Below are 17,316 nucleotides of genomic sequence, written 5' to 3' on the forward strand. Positions count from 1 at the left end.
TTATTTTCCAACACAAAGGCGAGGCTTTTCTGTTTTTCGCCACGCTCGTACTGTACCTCCCCTGCAAAGCCAGGAGAATTGATTCTGCACAGCGCTAGTAATTAGCTCTCGTTATGAGATCTCCGCTGCCAGCGAAGCAAAGCCCAAAACCAAAGCTGCAGCGGTTTTTAATGCCAGGATCAGGTGCTCAGATGTTCGACAGGAAGCCTGGCCTCGGGGCTAAGCCCGGGCTTAGCCCTGACACAGAGAGATTGCCGAGCGGAGAGGAGGGAGGAAAAATTGCCTTTCATGGATTCAGGCAGATTATAGAGTTTAAGTCACCTGTCTACAACAGTTCATGGTCACGACGAATACTTTCCATCTATCTTAAGAGCGATTTCCCCTTTTTTCCGCCCTGACAATGACAGATTACAATATCGCTCCCAGACTTCCGCTCAGCGTAGTCGCCATCCCTCACAATGGCAGTTGTCAAGTACAGGAAAGCAGGCAGGCGCCCGTTTTACTCTTTTCAATGCGGCTCAGAGGCAAAATAGGACATCTATCAACACATCTGAGCTTCAAAAGGGAACAAAACATTTCCTCTATATATAGTGGGAGGATATTTTATAGGCTTTGTTCACAGTTGAAAGTAATCAGAAGAGAATGAGGCATTTCATTTTTGATGAAAATCAATGTCTGGGTAATGCTATTTCCAGCTGAGGATTCATTGTAAGGACATAAGTTTGATCTCAAAGACACACACATTTCCATTCTTATCGGCTCTTTAACCGTTTAGTGTTTGAAGGTCGACTTGATCTATACACAGATCGACCTTTTTAAATGTAAGGATATTCTGGTAGATGGATTCTAGAAAGCCTAATTCGTCCAAAATCCATGGGGCTCCTAGGTATTTAGTCATGCAAATAGCTTTTTACAGAATCATAAAGGGATTTTATATCTGCTGATGAGGTGACAGTAAAACCTCTGTCCTCACTTCTGCTATTGGCTAACTTCCTAGATGAATCCAATTGGTCTGATGGTGACACATCAGGCAGTGATAGCAACTTCTGGAAAAGACAGTACTTTTCCTGGAATGACTGGGGGGAAAAAGGCCTTGTCACTGTGAAACAATGAATCGCCCGGCCCCGGCTTCCAAATCCTTGACATTAGCAAGTCGGCATTTTTCTATTATAAATCACCCTCTCTCCGCTGACTAAAACTTCCATTTCTGTGGTATGACTGAAATTATGCGGCCCCATTTGAGAGAGGTAGAAGATTTACATTTTTTGGGAAGTAGAATCTTATTCATTCCGATGGGGTGCGGCTCCATTTCCGCCAAACGACTTCAAATTACGCCGCCCCATTTTGAAGGACGAGGGTAGAAGGATTTCATTTTAGAAATTCGAGAACGTTGTGCTCATTCCTTTGGGGGGGGGGGGTTGAAGGCTCCATTTCCGTAGCTGGAGCCACATTATGCGGCCCCATTTCAAAAGAGGGAGAGGGAATCCATTTTGAGGATTTTCGTTACTGGAATATACACACAAATACACCACCGACCTGTTGCCCAAAAACAAAACCTAATACAAGAATGATGTGTAATTTCCTCAAAAGGCCAAATGAGGCCAAATGAAAGCGAAGCCAGTTTGACATGTAGTCTTTGCATTCTCCCCGCCCTCCTCCTCCTCCTCCTCTTCCTCTCTCTCTCTCTGGCGTCTTGCATCTCCTTTAGTGCATTTTGTTATAGCCTACCTTTCGGCTCCTGTTGAGAGAACTGCATTGCACCCCACCCCCCCTCCTCCTCCTCTTCCTCCTCCTCCTCCTCTCCTGCCCGCTACAGTATGGCAGTAGACTGTTCCTCTACAAACTCGTGCATCCCTCCTTCCTGCTATTGCCTCTATAGTATGTTGGCGCCCCCCCACCTACCCCCCCACCCCCCCTCCCTTCCTAAGTCTCCCCCACTGCCACACACTCACCCCCACTGAGTGTTGGCAGCAGTGCGACACCTTAGATAACCGAGCCTTGCTGTCTTGTTCGCTCCTTGATATACAAAGCGGTTGTTTTCCTTAACGAGGAGAAACAACGTGTAGTTGGTTACGTGTTGTTAGACTATGCTGTGTTTAATTCTGATCTTTTTTTTATTAGACCCACAAGGCTCCAAAAATGAAGCTACTCACAAGAAAGGTACTTTTCTTTTCTTTTTTTCCCTTTTCTTTTTTTCTTTTTTTCTTTTCTTCCTTTCTTCCCTGACCATGGGTTTGTGTTTGACAGTCGCTCATGCAATGACGAGGCATTTTCCAAAGTGTTGGAAATATTCATATTGGGAATATTAGGGAAATGCTTTTTTTTTTTTGGGGGGGGGTTTAAATAGGACAAATCCATACACACTGCTTAACTTTACGCTTGATTGCCATGTGTTATTGTAGGTGATGTCAGTCATAATTGTCCGAAAATTCATTTTGTAGAAATCACTGCAGAACATCTGGCGTCCAGAGCAATTAAGCAAAAAAAACATTAGTCCAACATCAGCGATATTTCAAGCTTTACTTCCCACATTGTGTTGACACAGACATTTTTCTCCCTTAATGCCATGCATAATTGTTCCATTAGCGGCAAAAAAAAAACTGTTGAAAAAAAATTGCCCAGTATGACAACTGTTAATTCCTCAAGAAACAACAGCTATCAAGCCTCTCACACCGGGCGCGGGCCTGTTCCCGTACCATGAAACTGTCAGTTCTCTCTGGCAAAACAAGGCCTTTTTTTGAGTCCGTAATGGTTTTTGTCTCCCTCAAGAAAGCTGATTCAAAGGAATAGCTCTTTTTACCTCGGCTTGTCTGTAACTTCACCGCACTTCCAAAGCACCGGGCTCAAAAACCACTGTGATCCTCAGCAGTAAAACAAAGACTTTCACACCTGATTATGCTGATTATACCTTACTGCTGTGTTGTTTTCATTGCACATATGATACTGTAGTTGTATTGTAAATATGAGACAGGGCAACTACTGCTATTGAAAGTATAGTGTCATAGTATAAGTATAGTGTAGTATTGCATAGTATAAAACAGTAGAATTTAGTTTTGTATAATTTAATGTACTGTTTTGTAGTCATGTATAGTATAGTATGATTTCGTTTAGTATACTTTAGTGTTGTAGTGTAGTGATGTAGGCATGTAGTGTGGTATAATACAGTCTAGCACAGTATAGTATAGTATAGTATAATATAGTATAGTATAGTATAGCATAGTAGAGTATAGTATAGTATAGTATAGTATAGCATAGTATAGTATAGTATAGTATAGTATAGAATGTATTAGTTTAGTATAATTTAGTGTAGTGTATTTTAGTGTTGTGTAGCATGCAGTGTATAGAACCACAGTATATATTTTTTTATTATATTATATTATATTATATTATAGTACAGTATAGTATAGTATATTATAGTATAGTATAGTGCAGTACAGTATAATATAGAATAGAATAGCATGTTTCACTTTATTGTTTTTTGTTTTTAGTGTAGTGTATTTTAGTGTCGTGTGGCATGTAGTGTATAGAACCACAGCAGAGTATAGCATAGTATAGTACAGTATAGTATAGTATAGCATGTAGTGTACAGTATAGTACAGTACAGTATATTACGCCATAGGAAACCCCCTCTCCATATGTGTATCTGTGTTAAAGAATGTCTGTCAGCCCGTTTGGCTCGTTAGCTTAACATGCTAACGCTCAGCAGCACAACAAGCCCTTTACACACTGGCTCCTGTCAATCGTAACTAATGTGTATGTGGCCCTAATTTGAATGCATAAAGTGGAAGCCGTGGTAGAAATCCCCCCCTCCGCCCCCAACCCCCAACCCCCACCCCCCCTCCACCCTGCGTCTATTCCTGCAATTAGCGCTGCAGGATTTTCCAAACAATTACTGTTGGTGATGGAGCAGCAGCAGAGGTGATGCACCAGGCGGGTTTTGGGGCGCCGCTGCCAGAAACAGTCAATTGAGTGCAACGCAGGTTAAGGAAGCTTATTTAAATGCTTCCCGGCAGAAGTGTATTCCTGTGTGTTTGTATAGCAACAATGCAGAGGAAACTCCTGAGGCTCTGTTGCCCAAAAAGTTGCCCTTTGCAGCAATGCCTTAAGAAGATATAAAAAAAAAAACCCCACAGGACGGCGGTGCTGCAGATATGATCCTATTGTGGCTGATTGCTCTGGGTGACTAATGCTATTGAGAGAGGCTCCATTGGTTTGCAGACTAAAGACCCCAATTACCTGCTGAGCTTATTCTGCTGGCCGATACTGTCAGCTGCACAGCGGAGGAAGCGTTAGCAGGCGGCGACCTGCCTGCCGACGCAGAGCCGACCCGCCGGCCTGCTGCAGGGAAACACTGCTGATGAATGGAAATGATTTTTTTCTTCATTTTCATGTTCAAATAACAGCCGGAAAATTAGAGCTTTAGAAGTTCAGAGATGTGTCAGAGAGGATGGGGATGTCAATCTCCTCTCGTAAAACAAGATTTATTGTACTTGAACTGACTTAAAGGCATTTTCAGAAAATGACAGCAACAACATCAATGTGTGATGGTCTGTTGGACCAAAATATCACAAATATCACTGTGTTTAATTACCTACAATCCTCTTTTTATAGAAAGTGTTGTGCCTTGCTTTGCTGATGGTAATATATCAAAGTATGGTAACACTTAACTGTAAAATGGCCTCATTCCACTGTATTAATACCTGTGGAAAACTGCATTAAGTACACTATAATACTATAGCCCATTGGTACATGATGGAAGTTCTCCTAATGTGTGCTGACATGTTGGAAGCACACAGTGTAATAACATAATTGTTTGTATGTATATTTTGTTGTTACACAAGCAAATTAAGAAGATTTCCACGCAGTATTATTGTGTGCGTATAATTTTCCATAGGTTCATAAATACTTAAATAGGTACACTGTAATAAGGCCATTTTAAAGTGTTACTCAAACTATTTATTATCTCATGTTCAGTAGATCCAGTTGTATAAGTTTAGATGTTATTTAACTCAGGCTATATGGATATGAAATAAGCTGTGGAATAATTTAGAAGCATTCTCTATTTTGTTGATTATAGATAATAGGCCTATGGACTTCTTTACATTGGTTTCCATTGTCATGCATAATGCATATAGGGTGTGTGTGTGTGTGTGTGTGTGTGTGTGTGTGTGTGTGTGTGTGTATAGTTTGGCGTGAACGTGTACACATCCATCCCTGCCTGATAAGGTGGATTTAGGTTACTGTGACACAGTAAACTGTCTTGTCTTTAGCCCTAGTCTCTACTCCAAAACACTCTGAGTTGTAGCTTGAGAAGAGTCAGCTCAGTTAACCTGAACAAACTGTTAGCTAGCTAACTAGCCAGCAAACACACTGATGTTAATGTGAACATGCTAACGCTAGCTGCTGCTAGATACGTTAGCTAGTGTGTTAATCAGATGTGTTAACAACAAGACAGAGATGGTTAGCTGACCAGATACTATGGTTAGCTAGCTAACAAGCTGACATTATCTAAACACTAAATTAGCTGACCACATTTTCAAACCCCCAATCCGGGACCCTTAAGTGTCCCACACGTTCATGCACTTATGCACGCACCATAGGCGTTTTCATCAGGATGGGGGACAATTATCTCAGCACTTAGCACACCTAGTGGCTGCACCTTTCAACACCATGGACAGCGCCTCAGCAAACGGAAAATTGTGTTTTGTCTCCAAAAATCCACCAAAACATTCAGACGCATGGTGCATTGTTTATGTTTTTTGATTGGGTTAGGTAATAATGAGCGGGACAGAACATGATAAACGTCTATGTAAGCACTGAAAACAAGTATAATACTATTATTATTATTTTAATTGTGGTGAAAACCGGGACAATTTGGTAGTGAACTTTGAAAACCGGGACATTTTAGTTTTTTACAGATATTTGCCGGGACTCAGGACACCCATCTTGAAACCGGGACAATCCCGGACAAACCGGGACGTCTGGTCACCGTACACTAAATCAATCAGATGGATCAGTGATGAAATGATCAGTTCAGCCAGAAACAGACAGAAATTAACCGTCTGTTCAATTCTGTTGAGATGGACAGAAACACAGTCAGCTGTTCACAGAGCTGAAGACTTCCAACATGGCCGCCAGAGAGTGTGTTACTATCCTTCTTAAGCCGTCTTCATCTGACACACACACACACACACACACACTCGTCAACAGAGTGGATGGCTAGCTGCAGATTAAGGCTCATTGATTTATTTTCTTCTGATCTAGTCTCTCTGTGAAGCAATAGGAGTGTTTTGTTTTTTTTCTTTTTTCCTTTTGGTTGATCTACATTCAATATCCTCACTGGGACACTTGAACCTTATTTTCCTGTCATGATGGCTATTGACAGTGTAGTACATACTGGCTCTTCACCATCCAGATCAGTGGCTGTAATGTGGACTTTAGGGAAGTAGCGTGCGATCACGACTCTCTAATCTGCTGAGCCGGCGGCTTCAGACAGCTCAGGTGAAAATGTCAGTTTTCCAGCAGCAGGGGAGGAGAGGAGAGGAGACAAGAGGAAGAAAAGATTAGATGAAAGTTGAAGGAGGAGGAGAGGGAAGAAGTAATATGCAAGAAAAGAAAATGTGGGGGTAGGGGTTAGAAATGGAAAAGTAATGAATGGGAAGGAAAGGAAAGGAGAGGAAAGAGCCGCAAAGGAAAGGGAAGGAGAGGAAAGGAAAGGAAAGGAAAGGAAAGGTATGAGAGAAAAGAAAAGACGAGAAAGGAAAGGACAATGTAGAAAAGGAAAAGACAAAATAAAGAAGAGGAAAAGAAAGGACAAATAGCAGAGGAGAGGACAGCAAATAAAAGGAAAGGAAAGTGAAAGAGATGACACCAAAGGAAAGGACAATGAAGAACAAGAAAAGAAAGAAGAGGAAAGGTAGGAAATTAAATGACAACATGGGAAAGGAGAGGACAACAAAGAAAACTTAAGGAAATGACAGGAGAGAATGAAAACGACAAGACAGGAAAGGGAGGAGAACAAAGAAGAAGGCAGGCGACAAAAGCAAAAGGGAATGAAAGCAGAATGAAAGAAAATGAAAAAAAAGGAGGGGGAGAGGAGGAAAGCTAGGAAAGAGGAGAGGGGGGGAGGAGGAAAACCAGGAAAGAGGAGAGGAGGAAAGCTAGGAAAGAGGAGAGAGAGGAAAGCTAGGAAAGAGGAGAGAGAGGAAAGCTAGGAAAGAGGAGAGAGAGGAGAGGAGGAAAGATAGGAAAGAGGAGAGAGAGGAAAGCTAGGAAAGAGGAGAGAGGAGAGACAGGAGGAAAGCTAGGAAAGAGGAGAGCAGGAAAAATAGGAAAGAGGAGAGGAGGAAAGCTAGGAAAGAGGAGAGAGAGGAGAGAAGGAAAGAGGAGAGAGGAAAGCTAGGAAAGATGAGAAGAGGAAAGCTAGAAAAGAGGAGAGAGAGGAGAGGAGGAAAGCTAGGAAAGAGGAAAGCTAGGAAAGACGAGATGAGGAAAGCTAGGAAAGAGGAGCGAGGGGGGAGGAGGGAAAATAGGAAAGAGGAGACAGAGGAAAACTAGGAAAGAGGAGAGAGAGGAAAGCTAGGAAAGAGGAGAGAGAGGAAAGCTAGGAAAGAGGAGCGAGGGGAGAGGAGGAAAAATAGGAAAGAGGAGACAGAGGAAAGCTAGGAAAGAGGAGAGAGAGGAAAGCTAGGAAAGAGGAGCGAGGGGAGAGGAGGGAAAATAGGAAAGAGGAGACAGAGGAAAGCTAGGAAAGAGGAGAGAGAGGAAAGCTAGGAAAGAGGAGAGAGAGGAAAGCTAGGAAAGAGGAGCGAGGGGAGAGGAGGAAAAATAGGAAAGAGGAGACAGAGGAAAGCTAGGAAAGAGGAGAGAGAGGAAAGCTAGGAAAGAGGAGAGAGAGGAAAGCTAGGAAAGAGGAGAGGAGGAAAGCTAGGAAAGAGGAGAGCGAGGAGAGGAAGAAAGCTAGGAAAGAGGAGAGGAAGAACGCTAGGAAAGAGGAGCGAGGGGGGATGATGAAAGATAGGAAAGAGGAGAGGAGGAAAGCTAGGAAAGAGGAGAGGAGGAAAGGTTTCTCTTCCCGCCCGCTCAGCAGAATCCAGGCGGCAGGTCGGCCCCTGCAGCCTCGGCTCGGTCGGCGTCGGCAGCGGTGCCTTCTGATTAGAGGCGGCGCTCCTCTTCTATTATGGGATGTTCAGCACATATTACACACGACTCACCTCCTCGCACCGGCGCTTTATGCAGATTAATGTTAGGCCGAGGGATATTTGTCTGCTAACAGACTCGGGGCCGCGCTCCCCTCGCTGCCGTGCCACAGGCCCGGGATCCAATCTGTCTCTGTAGATTTATGCTTATCCAGGAGCCCCGTCTCGTACGGGACGGCTTCATAATGTGATTGCACAGTGCTTTAGAGAGGTGACACTTTAATGTGACGACTGCAGGTTGGAGCACATTGTGGTTTTTTTATTTAATTTAAATCAAAAATCTACCGCTATGTAGCCTAGATTCTGCTCTGAAGAAACTCTGTTCTTTTTTGATATATGTAAAGCAAAATTTTCCCCTATATAGAGTAGATTTACGCTCGTGTTTCATAGAGAACGGCTTTAAAACATGATTACATGATCCTTTATAAAGGTAAAACTCCAGTATGACTGCTGTAGGTTGGAGAAAATAATGTATTTTATTATATGTTTAAAGCGAAATTCTCCTGTATATAGATTTATGCTTATCCAAGAGTCCCATTTCTTACAGAACAGCTTCATAATGTGATTGCACAGTGCTTTAGAGAGGTGACACTTTAAATATGACGACTGCAGGTTGGAGCACATTGTGGTTTTTTATTTAATTTTAATCAAAAACCGACCACTATGTAGATTCTGCTCTAAAGAAATTCTATTCTTTTTTGATATATGTAAAGTAAAATTTCCCCCTATATACAGATTTATGCTTATCCAAGTGCCGTGTTTCGTAGAGAACGGCTTTAAAACGTGATTACATGATCCTTTATGAAGGTAAAACTCCAGTATGACTGCTGTAGGTTGGAGAAACTAATGTATTTTATTATATGTTTAAAGCAAAATTCTCCTGTATATAGATTTATGCTTATCCAAGAGCCCCGTCTCATACATAATGGCTTCATAATGTGATTGCACAGTGCTTTAGAGAGGTGACACTTTAAATATGACGACTGCAGGTTGGAGCACATTGTGGTTTTTTATTTAATTTTAATCAAAAACCGACCACTATGTAGATTCTGCTCTAAAGAAATTCTATTCTTTTTTGATATATGTAAAGTAAAATTTCCCCCTATATACAGATTTATGCTTATCCAAGTGCCGTGTTTCGTAGAGAACGGCTTTAAAACGTGATTACATGATCCTTTATGAAGGTAAAACTCCAGTATGACTGCTGTAGGTTGGAGAAACTAATGTATTTTATTATATGTTTAAAGCAAAATTCTCCTGTATATAGATTTATGCTTATCCAAGAGCCCCGTCTCATACATAATGGCTTCATAATGTGATTGCACAGTGCTTTAGAGAGGTGACACTTTGATATGACGACTGCAGGTTGGAGCACATTGTGGTTTTCTTTTTTTTTCTTAAACTTAAAGCAAAAATCAACCGCTATGTAGATTTATGCTTAATGCCCTGTTTCACAGAGAACACCTTCATGATATGATTGCATCATGCTTTATAAAGGTAACACTGCAGTGTGATTATTGCAGGTTGGAGCAAATCATGTTCTTTTTTATATACGTGCAAAGCAAAATGTTCCCCTATAGATTTATGCTTATCCAAGAAAACAGCTTTAAAACATGACCACACGATGTTTTATAAAGATAACACTCCATTTTGACTGCTGGTTGGAGAAAATGTTTTTTTATATATACTGTATGTAAAGCAAAATTTTCCCTATATAGATTTCTGCTTATCCAAGTGCCCTGTTTCATAGAGAACAGCTTTAAAACATGATTGCATGAAGCTTTCGAAAGGCAACACTCCAGTACAACTGCTATAGGTTGGAGAAAATACTGTATTTTTTCATATATTTAAAGTAAAATTCTCCTCTGATATTCATGCTCATCCAAGTGCTCTGTTTCATAGAGAACACAGCTTGATAATATGATTGCATAGTACCTTTATGAAGGTAAAACTCCACTTTGATTGCTGTAGGTTGGAGCAATTTGTGTTTTAAGGCATAAAAATCCAGCTCTCTGTAGATTTATGCTTTAAGTGCTGCTTCATAGAGAACGGCTTCCTAATGTGATTGCACAGTGCTGCAGGAAGGTAGAAGTCTACTATGACGACTGCAGATTGGAGCACATTCTGTTTTTGTATTTAAAGCAAAAAAAAAAACAACTCTCTGCAGCTTTATGCTTATGTTAGTGCTCTGTTTCATACTGCACAGTTTTATATATTATGTTTACATTGTCTTTCTATGCTCTGCCATCTGGTGGAGCGAGGACAATTCTGTAAGGCAAGAGACAGCGTTGAGTTAATTGAATTTAAATCCAAAATCTACTTCTGTGTAGATTTATTGCGATGTTACTTCCTTGTTTCACACAGTACAGCTTCATAATATAGAGTATTTTATAAATGAAATGCTAAAGTACTGTCGACTGCCCACTGTAGATTGGGACAGATTGTGTTTATTATGTTGTTTTTTTACCCGAAGAAGTGGCATGATAATGGATGAATGAATGAATGGATTTTATTTTATTATTTAAAGCAAAAAATCTAATTTCACTGCTCTGTTTTTCATCAAGTACAGTGTCTGCATAGTACTTTAATGTAAAGCCATAGTACGACTACCGTATGGAAACATGACGTGTTTATTAAAGCCAAAATCGATCTATCTATCTAGGAGATTTACGATCAGCTCAGTCTCTATTTCATCAGGTACAACTTTACGATGTGCAGCACTACATTAAGATGATACTAAAGCCTGGGAGCATGCAGTGTTGAAGTGGAACTGTGCGTATGTTCTTCCTGTGCTGGCAGGCCGCTTAATCAATATTAGTGAACATGAGCGTCTCTCTGCCAAGCGATAACCCAGAGAGCCGAGGCTCTAATTAAACTTTAGATCACTGAACTAAACTCTCTGGTTGCACAGAATGTAGATTATAGCTTTTCACAGCCAAACGAGCTTCATTTAGCCGAATGTTAAAAGCTAGGGACTATTTTACTATTTTAATTTCAATTCCAACAATGAAGTGGAGGCTAAACTCACCTGATTCCTGTCTTTTTAATTTGTTACATAGAGTTCACTCACATTTTTAAGCCATAAAAAATGCATTAAGTATGCAGGGTAACTAGTACTGACCTTGCATACTGTAGGTTTTATAATGAAAATATGCTCTGTTCAAGAAAATAAATCATAAATTAATCGTATTCTGAAATATAAATATGTAAAACACATATAAATATATATATATGTATATATAAAATCATATTAGTGATAGATAGATAGATAGATAGATAGATAGATAGATAGATATCTGTAATAAATGAGTCCACGTTAGAGACAATTGGTCTCCTCTGTCTCACACCAGTAGTATTGTTAGTGCCAGTGTCTCTTCACATTAAGACTACATTTTCCACAAGCCCTGTTGCTTCCTGTTTTGTGCCATAAAGCAATCCAGCAGATTTCCCTCCAGATCCACCAGGTGGAGAAACAATGGAGGATGCAGAGTAGAGGCTGATGGAGGCTGACAGGCTGACCACTGATGGTCTGGTTTGTTTACGGTAATTATACAAATATCTCAAAATTAATGTGGTGATGATTAATTGATGGTAAAATACATGCAGCACCTTTAATTTCCACTTGATGCTGTATTCTCTAAAACATGTAAAAGGCTAAATTAATGAGGCACAACGACCTCACATCGGCCCGCAGGCCACGGTTTGCTGTTCAGTCCTCTAACAGTCAGTACGGTTCAGTACCGGGCTTCCTGATTGGCAGAGCGGCCCGCCAATCAATCTGAGTCAGGCCCGCCTCCAGAGAGGGGAGAGGCTGGACCGCATTCTCACCTGATTGGTTTTCTAGATGACGGAGCTGTGTGTGTGTGTGTGTGTGTGTGTGTGTGTGTGTGTGTGTGTTCAGTTGTAGGATAAGGGGGTGGAGTGTGTTTGTTTTATCAGTGAGGTTAAGGGAGGGAGTGCGTGTGTGTGTTCAAGAGATGAGGTGAGTGGGTGGAGTGTGTGTGTGTGTGTGTGTGTGTGTGTGTGTCTGTGTGTGTGTGTGTGTGTGTCGCAGTTCCACTAATCTCACTTCGCTATCTATCTACCTCTCAAGATGATTAAAAGCATGGAGCTAACGGTGGAGCATCACGACACACCGGCTCCACCGCTAAATCATGGACTGATTTATTGAACAGATGACCGTCACACACACACACACACACACACACACACACACACACTCACACACACGACACACGACACACAACACACTCCATCTGCACAAACACACGTTCTGGCAAACAAACATGCAAACAAACAAACAGGCAGGAAGGATCAGGCAAACACATACGCTCATGAAGGCTATGCACACACACACACACACACACAAACACACACACACACACACACACACAGACACACACACACACAAGCACCCAACTACACTTTGACCCACTCTTGACACACAATTACACACACAAGCAGAAACACACACATAACACACACACACACATCCTTCTCATTTCTCTTCTTCTACTCTCTCTCTCTCTCTCTCTCTCTCTCTCTCTCTCTCTCCCTCTTTCACACACACACACACACACACACACACACACACACACCCCGCCCTTCCCAGGCACCAGTACCTTTCAGTAATCCAGTGGAATAATGCTCCAGTCGGTGTGTGTCGCTGCCATAGACCTGCTATTGATTTCTGTCCCTCTGCAGTCAGCCGGCTGCCAGGCTGTCATGTCCGCCCATCAGTCAAACAGCCCGAAACGCCCGGAAGCCTCTGGACGCCTGTTTGCTAATTCATCGTAGGCTTAGACTGTTAAATCAGCTGCTATTTGCCTTTCATTAAAGACAGATAACAAGATTCTGGGAGATTGGGCCATTGGTCAAGTTAGATGTTAAAGGAAAAATCCCCCTAAAACAGCTGTAGGTGATGTACTTTGCATTTCTGGGTCCATTCAGTAGTTTGTTATACTATGGTCTGGGTGAATACTCGATTCTGATTGGCTGCAGGGTGTCCATTAATTCCTGATAATGGACACCTACTAAGTAGTTCCAGTGAAAATGTCTGTTCACCGTTCTAAATTAATGCGCTGGCTATGTAGCATCAGCCTGTATCTAAAATGAGTAACCATAGCAACAGGGACGCAGTCAAAGCCTCCGTTTACAATTTGTGTGTTTGTGAAAATCTTGATATTGATTTGACTTGACAATGACATGGCTGGATAGCTAGCTAGTCTTGTTGTTAAACATACTGTCAAATTAAATTTACTGTTTGACTTTGAATGTTGCTAGCATAACGTTAGCTTTCTGGCTCATAGCTGAGCCAAAGGGTTCTATGAGCTGAGCGGACTAGAAATATCTCCTGCTGCCAAGTCCTATCTAAGGTTCGTCCTATTTACTGGAGGAGTGAACAACGTTTCCATTGCATAAGAACCTTATGGGATGGTAATGATTGTTCCAGGTATTAGTCAAACCCTCAGGTGTTACCAGGGAAACTGAGTTATGGCTTGTGAAAAACTTTAGATTTTGATTACAAAATGCATGAAAATATAAATTAATGGTCTTAATTTTTTTTCTTTGGCAAGTGACCATGGTATAAGCTGGATAATGCCCTTCAAGGTGTCCATTATCAGGAATCAGTGGATTCCCCGTCGTCCATTAATTCCTGATAATGGACACCTCATCGGGCATTATCCCTTACGTATTCTTCTTCTTGGTGGATAACCGGCCAATCGTAGACGAGGTGACGTCACCTCCAGATGTTTCCAGCAGCTCCAGTGGAGTTTGATATGAGAAAATGTTTCAGGATGTAAAACCTCAGCGGTAAACGTCAGGTTTTGGTGTCAGTCCCTCAGAATCAAAGAGCGAGGGCTTCTTTCTAGAGCCGCCATTTTGCACCAAGAGACGTTCAACAATCATACAGGGAGAAATCCATCGTAGAAGAGGAGAGAGACCAGTTTCTCCACCCACAGGAGCAGGAGAGAGACCAGAATGCAATGCAGACGCTGCTTGTGTCTTTGCAGATCTGTCGTCGGTAGCGTGTGAAATACAACGTTCCTCTTTAACAAACAAACAGGCACCAAATGGCATTATTTTTCTCTTATTTCTCTTTTTCTCAATATGAAAACACAAAAAAGGCATTCCTATCTCTCTTTTACTGTTTTATTGTTATTACTATTGTTTTTATCCGGGGGCTTCAGTGGAGAGTTTTGCTGTTTCAGAGGCTTTTTTCCACCCAGACTGAAGAAAATTCTGGGTGAAACACTGAATGAAAAAATGTTTCGGTCACATTCAAACATGCTCAATATCGGCACAAAATATCGGCAAATGTCAGCAGCTTCAATCCAGAAATATCAGTATCGATATCAGCCTTCAAAAGCATGTATCGGCCATTTAAATTCCTTTAGGCTTCGTCAATAGTTAGATAGATTTGTTATTTGCTGTCTCTGACCTTTGATTAATGCATTTTTCCTGTGAAATCATGAATATTTGCAGCCTCCGGACTTCTGCCAATAATCGATCAAGTGAAACAGCCTGCGAAGCTCAAATAAAAATCATTTGGTGTCAAAGGTCACCGCTCTGAACGTTGAATTAAAAGCACATTACACTGCAAAATGAGTGGCTAGGTGTGTGTGTGTGTGTGTGTGTGTGTGGAGTAGAGGTGTGTGTGAGATATTTACGAGGCTCAGGTAATATGTATGTATGAACAGAGGCAACAGGGGAGATAAGGAGCACACACACACACAAGCTCATGCTGACAGACACACACACACACACACTCACACACAGACACACACACATACACTGAAAATGCTCACAGGCATAAATACCAATTTTGAGTAAATATGCATAGACAAACCGACACGCACACACACACAAATACACACAGGAATAAATAGCAATTTTAAGTAACCATGAACACACACACACACACACACACACACTCAGCCCCAGGTGATTTCTGACCAAGGCTGCCATGCATCCATCCCATCTCTCCATCCTCCTCTCTGCCTGCCTCCCACTTTGAATACATTTCATCTCATAATGAAACCTGAAAACCCTCTGGCAGGGAGAGAGAGAGAGAGAGAGAGAGAGAGAGAGAGAGAGAGAGAGAGAGAGAGAGAGAGAGAGAGAAAGAAAGCACGAGAGAAGAGGGAGAGCGAGAATGACGGACGGACAGAAAGAGACAAATAAAGGAAGAAAGAGGAAGGGAGGGAGGCAGGAAAACGAGAGAGAAATAGATCCATAGACAGAAAGAGGGAGAAGGAGAGTAAAATATATAATACTGGCATTTCTCCTCCTCCTCCTCCTCCTCCCCCTCCTCCCCCTCCCTCCCTCCTGCCTGTTTCTCGGTGGGAGGAAAATGAAGTTTTTTCCTAAAGTTCACTCCGTGGAAGAGGCGATGATGGATGGCAGAATATGTCGGCGGGAGAGACCGCCATTCCTCATCTCGCCGCTCCAATTAAAATGTGACGGGAATTGGTCCCCCCCCCACCTCCCCCCCTCCCCCATCCCCACCCCCCCCCCACCCCCCTCGCCGCCGATCAGCCGCACTGTTTACTTCCACTCTTACCGTCAAAAACTAGAGGGTTTCACGTTCCATATGGACGCCAGGTACGCTTCATATGCAAACGCTTTCATATGCAAAAAAAAAGTAACGAGTGGCGTCTTTGTAAATGAAAAGGAATAATAATAAGAAGGTCTGCATAGGAATAAAGGGAGAAATAAACAAGAGCGAGGCGGTGGGCTCCTACTGTCTTTTCAAGTGCCGGATATCGCTGTAGGGAAGGGAGAAAATGAGGAAGAGAGAGGGAACAAACAGGTTTTGTTTCAACAGTTTCTCATTGTTGAGTCAGGAGACGGACGGCGCTTTAAAGTTCTCACAGTTTTCGAGCAGGTTTTGTTTTTTTGTTTTTTGTTTTTTTCGTTTCAGTCTTGATGTTTATGCATGGAGGAGGAGGAGGAGGAGGAGGAGGAGAGAACGCTCACCTCCTCCGCTGTGCTGTCTGGGCCTAATGGAGGAAAGAAAACGGCCGTAGGAAAAGAAAAATATAAGTCTGTCTCCCTCCTCCTGAAGTCCTGAGCAGATCACGCTTTCCCGAGGGACTTGAGAATCCTTGAAGTGTGTGTGAGAATGTGAGAAAAGTTTTTGAAAATGTATGGATGGCCATGAAAGTACTGATTTTTTTATTTTTTATTTTTTCTTAAAATGTAGCACCCAAATTCATCAATATGCTTCAGCTCCCTGGAGGATTCTCCATCTTAGATTTCACCAGGATTTCTTGAGAAGATCAAGAGTAAAACATGAAGCGATGATGTCATGTCTTAGCCCGAAACATGCCGATTTTGAGTCCTTGAATTTCACCAAACAATATTAATGATAATAATAATAATAATAAAATTTATTTGTATAGCGCTTTTCGAAAAACAAGGTTACAAAGTGCTTTACAATACAGAATAATAGAAATACAGTACAAAGCAGGGTTAAAAAGTGCTTTACAGTACCAAGTAAGAGATACAGCATAGGCAAGAACCAATTAAACAAAGTAAAGATAAACAGATCAAAACAGTATCATAAACAGACAAAAGAAAAGAGCAGGGGTAGTGGAATAAAACATTATGAAAAGGCCTTAATATAGAGGAATGTTTTAAGCTGTGATTTGTGAAACAAGACATTGAAAGTTATTGAAAAATGCTTGAATTTGATGTCAAAGTAGATGAAACCCACCGAACATGATACAGCCTAAAAAGAAATAAAAGCCACAATGAAGAACCAAGGAAACAGCAAGAGTGGATCAGTGGCAGTAAAAATAAGAGAAGATTTTGACTGTTATTTGAAACATTTTTGTATCTTATCATAACCTTCTTAAGTACTTTGTTTTTAAGTTCCATATTCTACTAAAAGTGATGTCAAGCAATATCTATAACACACACATCAGTTGTCCTCTGTGCTTATCAATATAGATCCTATGAAGACCTTTTTCTGCAGAGTGCAGAGTTTGTAGATTTATGACTTTTAGCAAACTTTCTGCATGCAGCAAGTTGAGCTGAGTAACTCGCTGCAATATAAAGCTCTCAGCTTTTGATAAAACGTTCATTATTTCAACAGCGTTTCATTATCGAGTCG

The 17,316-nt window shown here is 41.5% G+C and overlaps 1 protein-coding gene across 2 annotated transcripts in view; it reads left to right on the forward strand.

Moving 5' to 3' along the window:
* The window catches only part of glra1 (glycine receptor, alpha 1), a 135,634-nt gene that overhangs the window by 37,953 nt on the left and 80,365 nt on the right, over positions 1-17,316 (forward strand). The window contains exon 3 of one of the 2 annotated variants that reach the window (XM_071546409.1): positions 2,122-2,160. The exons of the other annotated variant lie outside the window; for it this stretch is intronic. Within the exon in view, the coding sequence (XP_071402510.1) occupies positions 2,122-2,160 (39 nt within the window). The remainder of the gene's footprint in view (positions 1-2,121; positions 2,161-17,316) is intronic. 2 annotated transcript variants of the gene reach the window in all.

This window comes from Centroberyx affinis, unplaced genomic scaffold, assembly GCF_046629955.1.
Source record: "Centroberyx affinis isolate AG114_WGS23_722 - 3 ecotype Tasmania unplaced genomic scaffold, CSIRO-AGI_Caff_v1 ptg005255l_1, whole genome shotgun sequence".
In the NCBI taxonomy this organism is placed as follows: Eukaryota; Metazoa; Chordata; class Actinopteri; order Beryciformes; family Berycidae; genus Centroberyx; species Centroberyx affinis.